The sequence below is a fragment of the Lethenteron reissneri genome, chromosome 18, assembly GCF_015708825.2.
Source record: "Lethenteron reissneri isolate LAM-NWPU_2019-01 chromosome 18, ASM1570882v1, whole genome shotgun sequence".
NCBI lineage: Eukaryota > Metazoa > Chordata > Hyperoartia > Petromyzontiformes > Petromyzontidae > Lethenteron > Lethenteron reissneri.
This window is the reverse complement of record NC_083796.1, coordinates 12,290,051-12,307,784: the sequence shown is the minus strand read 5'-3', so window position 1 is coordinate 12,307,784 and position 17,734 is coordinate 12,290,051. Positions and strand designations below refer to the sequence as shown.

Here is a 17,734-nt window from a genome sequence, read left to right as displayed (position 1 = left end):
CGTCGCTCCTCTGCTGTTGCTGGAGGGCGACTGCCTCCAACTGCCCAGTAGCGTCCGTCGCGAGCCTCCTCCACCGAGGCCGATGTTCACACCGCTGGTACCGCTCATCAGCAAGTCCAATGAACTCCGACAGTTGTTTGTACCACATCTATTCTGTCACCCGTGCCACGCCCGTCTTGCGCAGGTTAAATATAAGCTGGTTGGATATGCGGTGCAGTCACACTCCAGAACAACATACTTATCAGAAAACACGCAAAAAAAAACCCTAAACACATTTCTTTAAAAAGGAAAAAAAACTACTCTAAGTCATAAGTGAAGTTTCTGCCAATGGACCATTTTTTTCTACGTGCTTCACTACGAGGTGAAGGCCTCCCGATGCCGTGTCCGTCATTGGTCGTAGTTTTGACCATACTTCACCATGCCACGCCGGTAAAGGGTCGGTGAAGGAAGAGAGGCCGATTACCCTGTTAGACATCACGCACCACCGATGTGAGCTTGCTTCGTAGCGCAGTCCACTCACCAACGCGTCACGGATGCATCCCCGAACACTTATTTATGTTACGTCATTACGAGCGATCCAATGAATACGTTGCACTAGCCAAATATTTTAAGGGCACTCACGTTGTTTGATACCTCGTGCAAATACAATGTACAAAAGTGACGTGGTATTCCATTGTAACGACTGGCCGTGTCTGAACGCATATAGTTTGCGTGCTGTCTCGCTGTGTGTGGGGAGCGGTGGGGCAAAGCGTTAGCGCGCTGTGCCACGAAGCCGGCCACTCAAGTTCGATTCCCGCTCGCGGCCGACACCAGCAGCGATGATCTGAACCGGTCCTGGGCCTCCCCGAGGTTGACTCAGCCGCAAACGGAGTACCTGGTGCGGTGTGCAAACATCGCGACTAGGGAGACAAAGGCGGCCGGGCGTGGTGCTGGCCCACCCACCCCCTCGTGTGCCGTGCCGGCCTTCATAAGTGCTCGTAAACAGCACTTGCCCCCGCAGTATATTAATGCTATACGGGGATCTTTGTCTTTGTTTGTGTCTCTATAAATCTCGTTTTTTTTTCTCTCACTCTCTTGTAGTTTGTCCTCTGTGTATGTGGTCAACACAAAAAATATCTCTCTCTGAAGACAATCTCACGTCTTCACCCCATCTCCCACTCCCACAACCACCCACCGCCAACAGACTCCACAACACGCAACCTCTCGCCGCTTCCAGCTCCACGTAATCGATGTTCAAGTCGCAGATCCTTGCCGGGTCTTGCGGTGAACCCCAATGGGGAGTGGAAAAGGAGAGCGAAGAGGACGATGAGAGGGAGGGAGGGAGGATGAGATGGGAGGGACAGAGAGAGGGAGAGAGTGAGCGGGGGGGTGGAGAGGGAGGGAGCGAGAGAGAGAGAAGGGGGGAGGAGGAGGAGAGGGCACGAGTTGGGTGGAGAGCGAGTGGGGGTGTAGAACGCACGGCCAGTGGAGAGGGATCCCAGACAGAGCGCAGCTCAGCGCGCAGCACGCATCGCGGGGGCACACTGCTCGCCTCGCCTGGCCGCCCAAGTTTTGCGGAGGAGCAAGTTTCACGCGGGTCGAGGAACGGCGACTTGGCTTCTTCACTCGAGGAATGATAATAATACTACTACACCGGTGCGACGGATTGAACTAAGGGGGGGTTTTGTCTTCGCCCCCTTACCTCTCCACAACCCCATCGCCTCTCCCTCCCCCCCCCTTGTTGTTGTCTTTTAAATGTGGATCTGCTTCACTGGACGCTGTGGAAGAAGGCCGGTTGGTGCGGAGGGCACGGAGTGAACCAACGGGAAGACTTGGGATTTGCTTTCGCTGTTGGAGGGAGTGTTGACAGCTTGGAGTCGTTGTCCTCCTCCTGCTGCTGCTGCAGCGACAGATGCGAGGGCACATTGACTAGGGAGATCACGACACAAGAGTTCGAGTGGACCAGGGGGTCCCCCGGACCTGCGGGGCCCCAGGGGAAATGGGGGTAGGAGGCACCATGGCCCCAAGGAGTGACAGCCCAGCTGGAACGCCGCCGCCGCCGCGCACAGCTCTGCTGGCCCTCCTGCTGCTGCTGCTGCTCAAAGTGGCCTTTGTGCACGGTGAGTTGCGATGGCTAAGGAGCACTCGCACCGAGGCACGTGTCATGCGCTCTCACACACGCACACAGTGCAGGTAGCTACACGCGCCGCATGCACTTACGAAGACAAATATCATCCCCCTGTAGCTTTCAACAGACTGTTGGGGCGAGTGCTGTTTGCGAGCGCCTATGAAGGTCCACACGGCACAGGAAGGGGTGGGAGACACATCGCACTGGGCATTCGTTTGAGGCTGATTCGACCTAGGGGAGGTCCCGGGCCGGGGTTCAGACAATCGTCGCTTGTGTTGTTGGCCGTGAGCGAGAATCGAACTCGGGTCGCCGGGATCGTAGCGCAGCGCGCTAACAGCTACACTACCGCTCCCCGCACTGACCCATCACTATCCCACCCTGTGACATGCACTGACATGGGACCTGCCGTGGAGTGATGGTTAGCAGCACCACGGGAACGTGCAATCCAGAAGCCGTCGGTTCGATTCTATCTCACGGCGCGGCAGTGGTGTAAGTTTATTGGATATCCCCTCCGCGGACTCTGTTCGCGCAGCAGAAATACACGGGGGGTCCACCACGGTCGATCGGGATGTCGCTTGAGGTGGGGTGAAGTGTGGGTACGCCCACCTCTTCTAACGCGTCGACTCAACGGTGGAAGAGTAGGCCAATTGGCCCCCTGGAGTTCGCTGTGGTGGAGGCCCTTCCACCATCAGGGACGCACCTTTACATTGTACTGACACAGTACCACACACACACACTCGAGCGCAGAGCTGGTGCTGATATCATTTTCATCTCGTCATCGCGTGCACTCCCTTCCTTGTCACTCTTAACCACATTTTTGACTTAGCCGATAAGGGCATGGGAGGCCGTGGCTGCTGCTCGATCAGCTGCCTTGATTTCAGATTTCACTTCACTCGATGTGCATACTGCGCGTGATTAAACATCCTCCGTCATACTTCGCTCAGCAAGTGGTCGTAAGCTGAAGTGCACACGCGCGCACGCACACACACACACCGCACATAGGCATTCCTTTTAGCCTGCGAGGCTGCTGGGTGAAACAACACACTTACAATATGTACACACACACTCGCGCGCGCGGATCACAATGTCTGTCATGCGCACAATAGGTTACAGGTTATGTGTAAATAGAAACGGAATTGGGTTTTTTTTTGCGTTCCGGTCACCGAGATGAATTTATCGTCTCGACGTTTCGGATGACTGCCCTTGGTCAGAACACGCACGCACGCGCTTACACGCGTATTGCTACATGCATCGGGTGGGCATTGTATTTGCTAATTGGAGGGCCCTGCGAGCAAGCCATTGTGAGTTGATCCGCCTCGTTTCACAGTTTTAACTTTGAGCTCAATCACTTTCCACCCACGAGAGTCGTACATGTTACTAAGGGAGACCCGGACGAGAGCGTGCGTGTGTATTATTGTGTGTGAGTGCGCGCTTGTGTGTGTGCTCGCTAACAGCACTTTCCCCCACAGGCTATACGGGGGATCTTTGTCTTTGTGTGCGTGTTGAGCGGTAGTGTGGTGGTTAGCGCTCTGCGCTACGAACCGGGCGAAACAGATTCGATTGCCGTTCATGGCCACCACCAGTGACGAATTTGTGAATCAGTCCTAGGCCTCCCCTAGGTCGACTCAGCCTCAAACGAGTACCTGGTGCGATGTGTAAACATCGCCACTGGGGAGACAAAGGCGGCCGGGCGTGGTTGCTGCCCACCCCCCACCCTCTCGTGTGCCGTGCTGACCTTCATAGGCGCTACTCGCTAACAGCACTTGCCCCAACAGTCTGTCGAGGCTATACGGGGGGATCTTTGTCTTTTGTTTTGTGTGTGCAGGGGCAATTGGGCGTCCTCACAATTGAAACTGGTTGATGCCAATTGATTTTGTGAATTGAGCCCCGGGATCAAATTAGGCGGCATTCATGCACGTAATAATTAGAATTTAAAAACATTTTCCACTGCTGGAGGAATCCTCCCTTATGCCGTTTGGGGTCTTCCGGGGTGGGGGGGGGTTAACCATATTTCACCACACTGGTCAGTTTGGGTTGGTTCTAAAACAAAATGTGGAAGGGAATGGCCGGTTACCGATTGAAATATCAAGTAAAATGCTACCCGTGGTTCGGAATCGAACGTAGGATGGCGGCTGCGTTAATTGCGCGCGCAGCACGCTAAATCGCCACTCACTCTTCACCCAAAATTCCGTGCTGTGCACAAAACGCATGTCACGATGCGCATCGCGCGATGGAACAAAACGTGGCGCGGTTAAGGCGCACGCCTTACAGCTGCCTAAGTGTGGACACTAAAACACAGTGGCTCAAGCAACCTTCAAAAGGCGACGTCGTAATTCCGAGATAGAAAACAAATGGGCTTAATGTAAGTTTTTCGTTTCGAGAGGCAAAATCACTGATGCGGGGGAGGGAGGGAGGGAAGGGAGGTGGCGATGATGGTGGGGTTGTTTCGCAGTGACGAGAGCTCTGCGCTACGAGCCCGGCATCCGAGTTCAATTCACGGATCCGACGGCTTGACATGAGCGGCGAGTTATATTCGAACCGGTCCACTGACAGCAAACTCACCAGCCCGCCCATTTCCACCACCTTCGCCGGCTCGTCGTGGCTCTCCTCGTGAAGTATGCCCAAATAACCCCCGTGACAGACACGGCGTGGGGGAGCCATCATTTATCGGTGGATTGACAACGCGATGTGAATTAACCATTGCATTGTTGGAGTGAACAGTTCGGACTGCGATGTGCAGGGAGGGAAGGGAGAGTTACGCGCGGTGGCTTGGTCTGCCTGCTCGGGTTTGACGTATCAACAGCTACCAGCAGCACAGTCTGGCCGCTTAGCAGAATTTGCTACAGAATGACAAGTGCAGGGCGATATTACTTTGCCCTCTTACGAATTGCGTTTCTTGTGCCTTCTATTCGCCTGGTTACTGCTGGACAAGACCTCCACATCTGGCAAAAGAAGAGTGACCGTCGGTTTCACTTCACGTTGCTCTTCGCTGTTGCGCTTCTGCTTTATACCCAGCAGCTATGCAGAGTACAATTATACCGTAAGCATATACAGGCTTCGACTGTGATATAAGCATTGTTTGCGGAGGCAATTGTATTAAACATGTATGCGTGGGTGGTAAAAGTGGACGGTACTGCGTGCAACTGCTGGATGATGGCCCTCCCTTACGCTATGTCAGTCGTACTGTTGGTCATGGGGGTTGTTTGGTTTGACCATACTTCCCCACTTTGGCCAGTAGTGCGGATTGGTGAGGGTGGGGGGAAGAGGGGTGGGGGGTGTATTAGGACTCCGAGCGAGGACGGCTTCTGATATCACCTGCCACTGTGGACGACACTACAGTAACGCACTGCAGTATATAAAAAAAAACATACTGCCACGCATTGCGATAATCTAGCAAAGGACAACCATTCAGATTTGCTCGTCGAGAATGTTGATTGGGATACGAAAAGAAAACCCCAAAGGGATTGACGGAGTAATGATAATAATTCGCCAGGAACAGAAAAGTGCAATCAATGCCAATGAAGCGTCCCACTGCTGCGTGGATTTCGAGACAAATTGGCCGCACAAAGTCGTGCTATGATAACGCTAGTGCCTGCACAGGCCATTGACATGCAGTGCCACGTCTGTATACAATATATATATATAACCCCTTGCCAATCCACTGCTGGATGACAGCCTCACCACACCAAAAAAAGACAATGCATATATTATCAGAGTTTTTTTGTATTCTGACCACAAGTATATTGGCTAATGCAGACATGATTCCTTGTAAAAAGGTTTCAGTTTGGTGTTTTAACATCTCAACACCTGTTTTGTTGGCAGAAAAAAAGGGGGAAACCCTATTATCATATTTCGGGACTGGCGAAGGAGGTCCCACGGTAACGTGACATTTGTCGAGTGCCCAGAGTGTCGAGACTTGCTTCGGTCGGAGGGGGTGGATGGGGGTTTATCTTGTAGTGTTGATGCACCACGTGTGGCAGACTATTTGTTGAGCTTGTTTGCTAATTGTTGGAGCCACATGCAGCCTTGCCCAGACGTGATGTAACAGCCCAGCATTTCAAGCAGTTTTACAACGTCTCCGGCTTAACCGACCAAACAAGCACGAGCAGGGAATACAAAAAAAGCTACACGGGGACTGCCGGTGTCGTCTAGAAGACATTTGTAATCGCGCTCATCACGCAAGAGTTAAGACGCGACAATGCTAGCTTGAGTGGTTCTCTCCCATTAGCCATTCGGCATGCCATGTCAACAGCCTCAGTAAATTCAAGTCCATTCCACTGATGGGTTGTTCATGCCGCGTGTCAATTCTGGACAAACCGGTCCTGAGAACGCGTCAACACGTCAGCCGTGGCCAAGTAAAGCTCAAAATAGGACCATTATTGTCGTCTTGTAATCAGTCGTAGAGTGCTACTTTCTTATACACATTCACTCTGATTTTCTTTCCTCAAGCGTGTGTTTTTTTTACGAGCATACATTTTACTGTCCGGGATATTGAAAATGCGGGGATGAATTCGTCTTTTTAATGATTTCACGTGGCATTACGAATGTGCTCATGGTGTGCAACGTATCAGAACGGTGCTGTCTTATCTCGAACAAGCGACGGTAAGAGTTGCTTGATTAGGGAATGGCTACATCTACAAAGTGTATTTACACGTGACCTCTCTCTGGTAGAGAGGCCACTTGCAGAACAAACCAGCAGGGGCTTTCAAAGCATGTTGAAACCCAAGGCAAAATCCTCCGTCCTGCATTGCTTCAGTCCAGGCGGTGTTTAAATTCGGAGACTCCTGCCCATTTCATTTCAGAGGCATGGCTGATGAGATCCTCGGTGCAAACAATATTGAGGCTGCCACTCGTGATTCAAACCAGTTTCTCAAGTGGCGCTGAGTTGACGATCTCAGCCTCGGTCACTAATTATTGCATTCAAGAAAAAAAAACCAGCTTTATTTTGTCTTCGTTAATCTGCGATACCACTGGTGCAGTGTAATATAGCTGTTGTTGTGCGTGTGTGATGAGCTTTGCATAAAGGGGCTCCCTCTAGTGTCGAGTAAAATAGTTCGATTGAAGTGTCCGTGAAGACTGCGCTGTCATGGAAAGTGGCCATAATTTGTCAAGGGTTCTCAATAGTCTAGGAAGGCAGCGGGAGCTATATGCACTTTGACATCTCAATTGAAAGCTCATTTCTTCAGAACAGTTTTTTTTGTGTGTGTTTTAATTTGTTGTCCTTCCCCCGCACCTCCGATAAGCACGGTTGGCTACTTACAGCAATAAAATAAGTTCAACATCCATACTCTACGGAGGGAAGCCTGCAGACATATCTCCATTCTGATGGGCGTGCACGTTCTGAAAAAGGCCATGATAAAAGATATCTCATTGCCCAACTGCGATACCATTTTGTGGGCACACGCAACGAGTCAGGCCATTTGAATTATGCTTTTTGGTGGGTAAAAGTGTGGGTGCCACCAGCACTTTGAAACCGTGTTGGCGCGCGTCCGAGAGGTAGGGTACGTGTTCCCTGGAAATGAAGGGGGGTGTTTTTTTTCCACCTGCTGTGAGCATTGTGAGCACAGCTGACATTCGCCTCGATATTCACTCCGTGCGTAAACATATAGCACGTCAACACATCGCTTAAACAATACGTGTAAGTGGCTTTACCTTGAACTGTAGTGAAATTAGAGATATTTCAATGGAAATACTGTACGGAGGGGTACATTTTACACTGGAACAGGATTGGCGCAGAATGTCACCCGTGATTACAGTGTCATTCTATCCCATGTGCGTGCTCGATGCATAATTTATGCTCCAAATGATGGATACTGATGATAACATCGAAAACAACATATCCCTGTACACATCAGGATTGGTTCGCATACCAGACACGCAGACTCGTGTAACCTTACTTACTCCTCGCGCTGAATTATTTTCGTGAGTGTGATTAAACCACGCTGCCACGAAACAGAATTTGGAACATGATTATAGAGCATTTAACAGAGAGTCACACGAATTAATAGATTTTTTTTAGGAAATATGTATTCACCATGGGGAGTACCCTCCATTTATTAGATGATCCATTTCAGGATTACAATTGACCCTGACATTAACTCGACAGATGATTTAAATATTAATTCCCTTCCCCTTAAGTACTATATTCGTATTGTTATGAATAATAATCACAATAAATGCATTAAATGTCTGATGATTGTTAAATCGTGATAGCACGAGAGATGGCAACGACTTGGGGAGGTGTTCATCCAACAGTTGATTGGTCGTGGTTGATGCTAATTAAGCGCCTTGTACTGTACATGTAACATTTAGAACGAGTCTGGTCCCCAGAGATGTTCGTCAAGATCCAGAGAGAGGAAAGTCAAGGGTGCTGCAACTCATTGTTCCAATGACCTTTCGAAAATGTGTAGGTTGACTATGCGGTGGCCAGGAGATGGCGGTACAGCAATGGATTCTTGAATCCATCTGAGTGGGGCTTTGAGTATGTTAACCTGTTGAAATTACATCGCTTGGATTTTCTCAGGGCACTCCAGTTCCTTGCCCCCCCCCCACCCCCAACATGGCCAAACATTGCAATTATTGACCCTCCTGAAATTGAGTCTTGAGACTTGATGATTCTTGCCAAGATGACTCGGTGGCATTAGTACTATTATTCGATTGATATTACTCGGTGAAGTTTGTGGAGCAGGGGCACAGTTGTCAGCACAGGGCTTCTGCCACTGGTCTAGGGCATCTCGTGGAGATGAATACTGCTTCATTGCTCATTTGAGCACAGCGACTTTGACTTTTTTAATGTTTAAACAGCATTTCACCTCTGGTGAGAGTTAATATCATTTTTATTTTGTTTTCCTAGGAAGGTCTCATGAAGAATCATTCGTGTTTTTTTTATTCAGGAAGGTCCTTCTTTGGATTATTTTGCCATGGTTTTCATTGCCATTTTTTCGCACTCAAAAGTAAACCAGATTATGCAGAGAAAACCTACACACATACAAGTGGATATGACTCAACATCCTACTCAATTAGCTACGTCTACTGCCCATCTCATAGCCCTTCAGCTTTTGGGATAATACTTCCCAAATCCAGGTGCATTGGAGACATATGCCACCATGCCTACATCTATTGTAGGATCTTGCTTCATGTCGATGCTGTCGTGTGGTGTAATGGTGAGCACACTGGACATGCAATCCGGCATGTACCAGTTATATCTCCGAAATCCCAACCCCACCACCCCCCAGCCTCTCTGTCCAGCCAACAGTATAAAATGGGAACTCCACGGTGAGTTGGCCGGCAAGTTTGCCTGTGGTGGGGTAAAGTGTGAGTATTCCCAACTCTTCTTAAGGCTTTTGGCCAGCATGGAAGGGTATAAACTTAAACTATGTTTTATGTTACCAGGTAAGGGCAATTGAGCTGTATAGCTATTTTTCAGGAGCAACCTGGCCACAAATGATAGCCCAATGAAGTGGATGATGTGGACATTGCATAGCAGCCAAATACTCTCAATGTATGTTTCTAAATGTGGAGGGAAAAACCAGAGGATTCGGAGCATAATCCACGCGACCACGGGGAGAACATGCAAACTCTAAATATAGAGACATCGTCAGGGTCGGGAACGAACCCACGACCTCCTGTATGCCAGGTGAGTTAGTTAACATCATGCCACCACTAGGAACCCGGCCCCCTCTAGATGGGGCTCTAGAAAGCGCTAGACAACCACATCTAGAGGAGGCCCTTTCGTCAGCCAGCGTGTGAGCAAACAATGGCAGGGGTGGACCTTGAGCTTCACATCATGTTATTGTTATACCACAGATCGTACGAATGGTAATTTCCTTCGGAATTCCCATGCAGATGCAGAATTCGGAGCACTGCATTGAGGCTGTGCAAGCTGACTTCGTGGCAAGCATGCTAAATCCCATGCTATTAAGCAACCTAAAGAATTCCTAAATGAGCAGACAAAATGCTCATATGCTGAACTATGTTTACTCATTCATTACAGCATGGTAAAGGCTTGTGTTGCTGTAGTCCTTAAAAGAGTCCTGAGACTCGGTAAGACTATCCTGGGTAAATAATTGGCAATTTTGCGTTAACTGTGAATGCACAATTCGTACATTGTTGCTCGTGTAGGTATGCAGTCGAGATTCGCATTAGCAAGTGCACGTAGCCACGAGTAGCTTCAAAGTTCACAGCCCATGGCCCCTTGGGTTCTCATCTTGATGTTGAAGCTGTTAGGGTTGGTGATGGATTCTCTCTCTACTTGGGGTCAGATGTGCAGTCACCTCTTTCCCATCCCTGTCACCTCCCTTTGCATGCTGCTGTTTGTAGTTCGCATTACATTGGAGTGTGGCATACATTGGTTGCAGCCCATCTCGTATTTTTCTGTAACTGCAAAAGGGTATACTCAAAGTATAAAAGGGATAGTTTTCTTATCGTGCTTTATTAAGTACCAGGGTGGTGGTGAAATTGTGGTGGCAATTTAAAACAAAACGTCATTTACCATGCCGTCTTGTACACTGTTGCGTAACAATGTATTGCTATTTGGATGTACGATTGTGTTTATTAAAATAATTTTGACGAGCCACATTTAAACTTGGGTTTTAATGAAGTACTGCTGCACTTTGAGCTGCATTCTGAAATTGGAAGCTAAAGTCTTTCTTGAGAAGAAAAAAACAACTCCCTCCAAAAGCATCCTGGTCAACGCTGCTGTTCTGATGCACATCGTGTATGACCATTCATATTAGGAATGTGGTCATGAAGGCTATTTGTAATAACACTAAGGGAGGATTAAGCGACCTGTTGCAGCCATTATCTTGCTAATCTGTCATAGATGTTGAGAGCTGTATGGAAGGGAAATGTGAGCCACAGTTTTAAGGCCAAGAGCTTAACTAGGCTGGCGTACAATTAATGGATGCAATCTGATATGTGGAGGCGGTCCACACTGGTAATCAAACCTTTGGGAATGTGTTTTGGCTGCTCTGCTTTGTAACAGGGAGCATCTGCTCCTTTGTTAGTACATAAACAAACCTAGAGCAATGGAAAGGCTGGAGGTAATTGCAGGATTTCCTTAATGGGTTGTTTTTCACGTGAAAGTTTATTTATTTTCACAATTTTTTACGTAGTTCTATTGGTTGTTTTTGTGTCCGTTTTAAACAGTAAAAATGGTGTGGGCGTGTTAAGACTCGTGTGATCTTTGTAATGACGGTATTCTAATTTTCGAGTACGCCGCGGTGAATAGAGTCATTGAAATGTTTGATGCGTGGAGTGTGTTAGTGCTGCGGTTAGTGCGCTGCATTATGAAATGAATGAACCTTGTCACTTGAGAGCATTTCGCGGCCGTGACTAACATGAGTGGAGCGTCTTGCCTCACCCACCCACCCACCACCTCTTCACCAAACCCACGCTGACCGGCTCGGTGAAGCATGAGCCAAAGACCCCATGGCGGCCTCAGCTTGACGAGGTATTCATCCAACAGTGGATTGAGAAAGGGTTGTATGCGGTACACGATTGGGTTTTTTTTATTGAAGTATCCACTTTACGGTGTGATCATGTACTTAACAGGGTACATCATTTTGTGTCTGCTAAGTCGTGCAAAAAAAGATGTCTAGGAATGTTGAGACTTTTTTGGGAGGAGGGGGGAATGTATGTTTAATTAAAATCATGTAACTTGTATTTGTACCACGTACTATAGCATTTTTTGTTCCTCGACAGGCAATTAACACTGCGAACCACACTTCGCGTTGACTCCGTGGCACTTCTAAGGATTCAAATATCATCTTCTGTTAACGTTGGCTTCTCCAAGTGATCAGGAGAATGTACACATTAAGTAGCCGCATGCTTTATTCATCAGCAGACGCTGTAACCCTTCTCCCACCCCGCACCCAATCATTACGACTCTCCTTGCTATATTATCCTGTGGTCTGCCACAACTACAAAAGATCTTCATCCGAGCGCTGCTCGCTAGCTGAAACGAATACACGTTACCGACTTTTTTCTGTTATATTATCAATCACACATAGAGCACCGTAATACATTCACTTCATTAACAATGGGATATGTTTTACTCGTATACATAAATGAGCGAATACAATTTGAAGGAATGTTAAAACCTATGAAATCATTATCGAGGTTAGGGCGTGTTGGTCGGGATGAGATAGTTTAATTCCTAGTTAATTAGCAAATAAATTTCGATTTAAAGCTTTCGTGACTGCAGGGATTCATCTTCTTGGTTCATTCGGTAAAGTCACGTTGGAAGGAAAATAATAAAATAATAAAACTAAAACATAATAAAATACAATTATGTTAATTTTTATTATTTTATTATTTCCCTTCTACGTGACTTTACCGAAAGAACCAATAAGATAATTAGCAAATGTTTTTTTATGCATACATCAGTTTTTCTTCATTCTGTGTTACTATTATTACCATCGTCATACAATATTAGAAAATAAAGTTTAGCTTGCTGGCACGCACGTGCAATACAGAGAAGCGCCTTTCCACATTCGCAGTTTGGTTTCCTCTAAAGCGTCAGGCCATCGCCGCAGTTTTCAGCGCTGGGCCCTAGCGATGCTCACGCGGCATTTACGGGGAGGAGGTGGAGGAGGAGGTGGTGGACTGTTTAGACACAAAAAAATTAACCCGTAAAACTAAGTTTTTCACTATAAATCCTTTATATGCGTGGAGGCCAGAGTCCTCTCGTCCTCTGGCTTGAGATGGCTGCCACCTATGGGTCAGATGATTGCCTGCCACCATTAAGCAATTGGTGATTAAATATTATTTATTTTCCTAAAAGTGTAAAATTTTGGAAAAAAATTTCACGAAAATAAATTGTCACACACAACGAGTCTGTGTGCAAAATGTCAGCTCGATTGGATCACGGGAAGTGGGTAAAAAAACGACCGAAATATTTGCACGGTCGTAAGCGCGCAGCAAGCAGCAAGTGAACTTAATATAAAGGATTTAAAAAGCGAAGCAAACACGGCGAAAACCTTTGCTCCCGGCACGAGGATCGCCGTTGTAAATGGAAAACGTGTGCCTTCTCCTCCCAAGGAGGCCTGGGCGATGGGAATAGTTTTGTGTAACATGAATCTCGATCCTTTTTGGACTTTCATCTCCAAAGCCAGGGAAATGCTTTAATGGGGTTGTGGCACCTTATGCACTCGCACTGCTGCAATACGATATGAGTTATGTGGGTGCTCAAGATGAGGTGGAATTTGGAATAAGGTTGCCTTTTTTTTTTAAACACTGGAACCTTATGTTCTAGCCCAGCACTGTTTGCTAAGTTGCGTAGATATATGTGCATACAATAGTGTCGTATAATGTCATAGCTGGTTTCATGATACTAATACGAATAAATTGCCACCCTTTTGTCAATTTACTACTGGGTGTAGGCCTCCACACGCCTTATCGGCCATGGGGAATGTTTGACCATACTTCACCCAAATGTGTCATTAAACCCGCCACCACCCGACACAGCCAACATTAGTAAGGTTTGTCACGTAAACAAAACGTGCCAATTCGTCACTCGTACAGCGTACGGGTGTGTTGGAGGGTTGTACTCGATACGTTGTAGTCGAATTGTAAAGGTTGTGGGTTGACCCCCCAAAAAAAACTTTTTTTATGGATGGTTATTGCTGATTGGCGGATGGCGTGGTGGAGGGGAGTGGGTGAGCTGAGGAGGCACGCAGAACCGGTTCAGGTATCACTTGCCATTGATGTCAGCTGTGGTCTGGAATGGTTGCAAGGTCGTCGAGTTCCTAATGCAGTGTGCCAACCACTGTGCCACCAAGTCCACCACAGTTGGGTTTTGGGTCCAATTAATTTTGCCCTAAGTTGATCACTTGGATTGTCACAATTGTCACCGTCGCAAGCATGCAGCATTGTCCCTGAGAGTTGCGCATTTCATGGTATCAAGCGGGGCTCTTGACGCGCGTGTTACTTGATAGTTTGTTTTATTGTTGAACTTAACGTGCAAATGCACACCCACTGAGTCACGTGAGCATGTGAAAAGCGTGACATTTGGTGGAATTAGCGTGAAAATAAATTATTTACTGTTCGAACCCCAAAGGTGTGGGTTTGTGACAGTGGCAGCGTGGGGGGCCCCCATGTGGTTACAGCCATGTGTTTATGCAATGAGGTTACTCGGTGTCATTAAAGCTGCCACACCGCTGAAACTGTACCTGACCTGTGGCAAAATCAATTACTTTTATGGTTCGGTTTTATAAGTCACAAAGACAAGGTAAATGTGCAACCCTGCTCTATTATTGCTGCTCACATCACTCCTGATTCCGAAGGGACTCGACCATAGTGAGCTCTGTCGAGGCGCCCTCGGGAGGGTATCTTGGTCTACTCTTCCATGCTGGACAGATGTCTTGGAGGGGGGTGGGAGAACTCACACTCTACCCATGTCTACTGCTGGGTTTACGGAGGCGATGGGTGATGGATTTAAAAAACGTTTGCCATTGTTTCAACTGTTGCATTGGTTCGGCGGCTAGCGTGCTAACCATTACGCCATTATATTATTCATGAAGTCATATTGCCCCAAAAATGTTAGCATAAGGCAAATACATTGCTTTAAGTATTTTATTTTTTACAGCTTTATAGCATGCACAGTTGTTCCAGAAACATGCACCTCAATTTGCTTATCTCGCGTTATATGGTGGCGCTAAATAAGCTCAGCCGTTCGTGTTTATGGCACGAATACTTACGGGAAGCCTCAATTTCGATTAGCTTTTTTGCTTCAAGCTTTCATTGGACGATATCAGTTCCTATGCTTGCCTGTAAATAATTAAATGACCTGTGTACAGTCTAGTGTTTCCCTCCCCCTCCTCCTCCTCCTCCAACCTCTGCCTATTTGTTTGGTTAGAGAAGGGTTTCAAAATAAAAATAAGCCCCATCTGTTGGTGTTACTGGTTCAGTTTGTTTGGAGACGATGCAGCAGATTCTAACAACAGCATGTGGCTGGCAGCGTGACCCCCATCACCCCCTTCATCGCAGCTATGGGCCTTGCATGTCGGGAGAGGAAGGGGGCTTACATTTCAGCCATAGCTCAGACGGCTGGGCTGGAAGGGAGGAATTTCTGTAGTTAAAATTAGGTGCGGTGTTGAAGCCAGCAGGGTTTTCGATGGCATTTTTTTTCGGCCTCTTCTTGCATGGAGGTTGAGATCAACGTGTTTTTTTGCTTTGTTAAGGCAAAGCGGTTGCTTGCGCCGCTGTGACGTTGCGATTGTTTTACCATGCAACTGCTGTGATCTGATGTGATGGACTCACAGTGCGAGCACCTACTTGTTCGGTTTCGCTTCCAAATGATCAACGTTGAAAGCGCAATGCTGCTTTTGAGACTGGAACTAAGGGTTGTGATAGAGGGTAATGTGCAACACAGATGGGTGGAGTGCCTCTTCGGGTCAAACGATGGACACTATATCATTTCGCCGTGGCTCTATTACACTTGGAAACATACCGTGCGGTTCTTTGCTTTTCTCCAAATTATCTAATATTGTTCTAGCACTAAGAGTTAACGGGATTTGACGCATAAACAAAATACGAGGGATGTTGCCTTCACTTGTTAAAATGAGCTTTTTGATTTAAGTAGCGGCATTCATCAAAACAAAATGACAAAGAACATGCGTGCATTGACTAATTGGAATAAATTAAGCACACTTTTCAAAAATATCTCAAGTTGGCACTCTATAATTCCATCATTGTTCAGTGCTTGCACATATTCACGTCAAAGAAGTTGTCTAATATGGTGCTTTGTCACATTAAAATATAAGAACGTGAAAATAATTGCATGCTAAAAGGGCAGCATTATAATCTTACACACAGCACGCCCTTCTTTGCATTTAAATATTATTTGAATAACGTGAACTTTCATTTAAAATTTCTATTTGGAATTACTGGCAGGCAGAAAGGGATTTGTATTGACAGCGGTACAATATTTTCTTAATTACTGTAATGCCCAGCAAGCCTCAAAGATTTAAAACAGGCTGTTGCATTCGGGCTTCTACCCTTTGGGTGACCTCTAAGCTGGCTTGGGCTATTTGCGTTGTGGATGTCAAGTAGCTGGCCTCCTGTGTTCATGAGGTGGCGGGTACGCACACCGTGGAGTGCAGCCGTGTCTTTCTCTCGACTCTCCAATCATTCTCATCGTGTCTCTCTGTTTTATACGCTCAAGATTGCTTGGCATACGTGTGTATACTTTGCTGATAGCCTCGTGTGTTAACATGCTTTTAGTGTGTGTGTGTATACACGGTACACTTTATATGTTGGTTGGGAGCAGTAGTGTAGCAGTTATCATGTGTTGCGCAAATCCATCGACCCGAGTTCGATTCTTGCTGACAGCCAACACCAGTGGTGGTTATCTAAACCAGACCTGGGCCTTCTCTAGGTCGACTCAGCCTCAAAGGAATACCTGGTGCGATGTCAAAATATCGCCACTGGCGAGACAAAGGCGGTCGGGCGTGGTGCTGGCCACCCACCCCCTCGTGTGCCGTGCCGGCCTTCATAGGTGCTTGCTTCCAGCACTTGCCCTAAAAGTGTGTTACGTCTATACAGGGAATCTTTGTATTTGGTATATATTGAGAATTGTTGGATCGGGGCAGTTTGCACCAAGGAGTCAGTGGTCAGAATATACCACCTTTGTCCAGTCGTGCTACGGTGCAGAGTTATGACAGTTTGTGATCTGCGCCAAAGCATCCTTAAATAACACTGAGATCTTTGCAAATGTAACTAATATTATTTAATGGTCCCCATCCTTATTTGTTTCATCACAGGAGAAAAATATCCGTTCTAAACTACAAGGGTTTTCTCATTACCCAATACTGCCCTCCTGAATTAATAACAATAACACATTTCTGCGGAGGGAGCTGGTAGGAACGTTGGGTTGCTCGGTCAATGGCCAGGGTCAACGGCGGCGTGGTGTATTCCGCAAATATGCCCGACTGTGAGGGCGGGCACAAGCCGGCATGAGTAGGTTCAAGTTGAGTTTTATAAGGGCACCACGAGGTGACCAGCCCCTCCCCACCCTCCCCACCCAGCCCCTTTCTCCCCACCCAGCCCCTCCCTGCACAACGGACACAATAATCCCCTGTGGGCTGGTGTAACCAGGAGGTTCCTACCAGTATAAATACAGACTTTAGTGAGTCCCCTGCCGGATGTGTCGGTGGTGGTGGTGGGCCTTGTTTGAACCTCCTGCACTGGTGCTGATCAAAGTGGGGAGGTCATGGGGTGGACCCTGACCTCCTTCGGGTATCACTTCGTCGCTGATTTTAGTCGTGGCCTGGAATTGCACTCGGGCTGTCGTAGGTGCAGTGCGCTAACCATTGTCACCACTCCTCTCCCTCCCCACCACCACTCGTTCTATTTTACAGAGATGCGACTTGACACGAAGGTGATAAATGCGTGAAATTATCTTCTTGGTTCTTTCGGTAAAGTCACGTAGAAGGGAAATAATAAAAATAAAACATAATAAAATAATTCTCACGACGTTTCACAGCGCTGTCTTCCCGACAGACCTGTTCTTCACCTGAGGACGGCTGCTTGCGTTGTGGCCGAAACGTCGTGAGAATTATTTGATAATGTTTTATTTTTATTATTTTATTATTCCCTTACGTAGTTATTTTTATTATTTTATTATTT

At 47.2% G+C, this 17,734-nt stretch overlaps 1 protein-coding gene across 17 annotated transcripts in view; it reads left to right on the top strand.

Moving 5' to 3' along the window:
- Positions 1 to 1,415: 1,415 nt before the first annotated feature.
- Positions 1,416 to 17,734, top strand: part of NEO1 (neogenin 1) — a 171,404-nt gene continuing 155,085 nt past the window's right edge. For 16 of the 17 annotated variants that reach the window (XM_061553833.1, XM_061553836.1, XM_061553831.1 and 13 more), the window contains exon 1: positions 1,416 to 2,099. In XM_061553833.1, coding sequence (XP_061409817.1) covers positions 1,979 to 2,099 — 121 coding nt within the window. In that variant the 5' untranslated portion in view covers positions 1,416 to 1,978. The remainder of the gene's footprint in view (positions 2,100 to 17,734) is intronic. The other variant, XM_061553823.1, reaches the window with a different exon arrangement.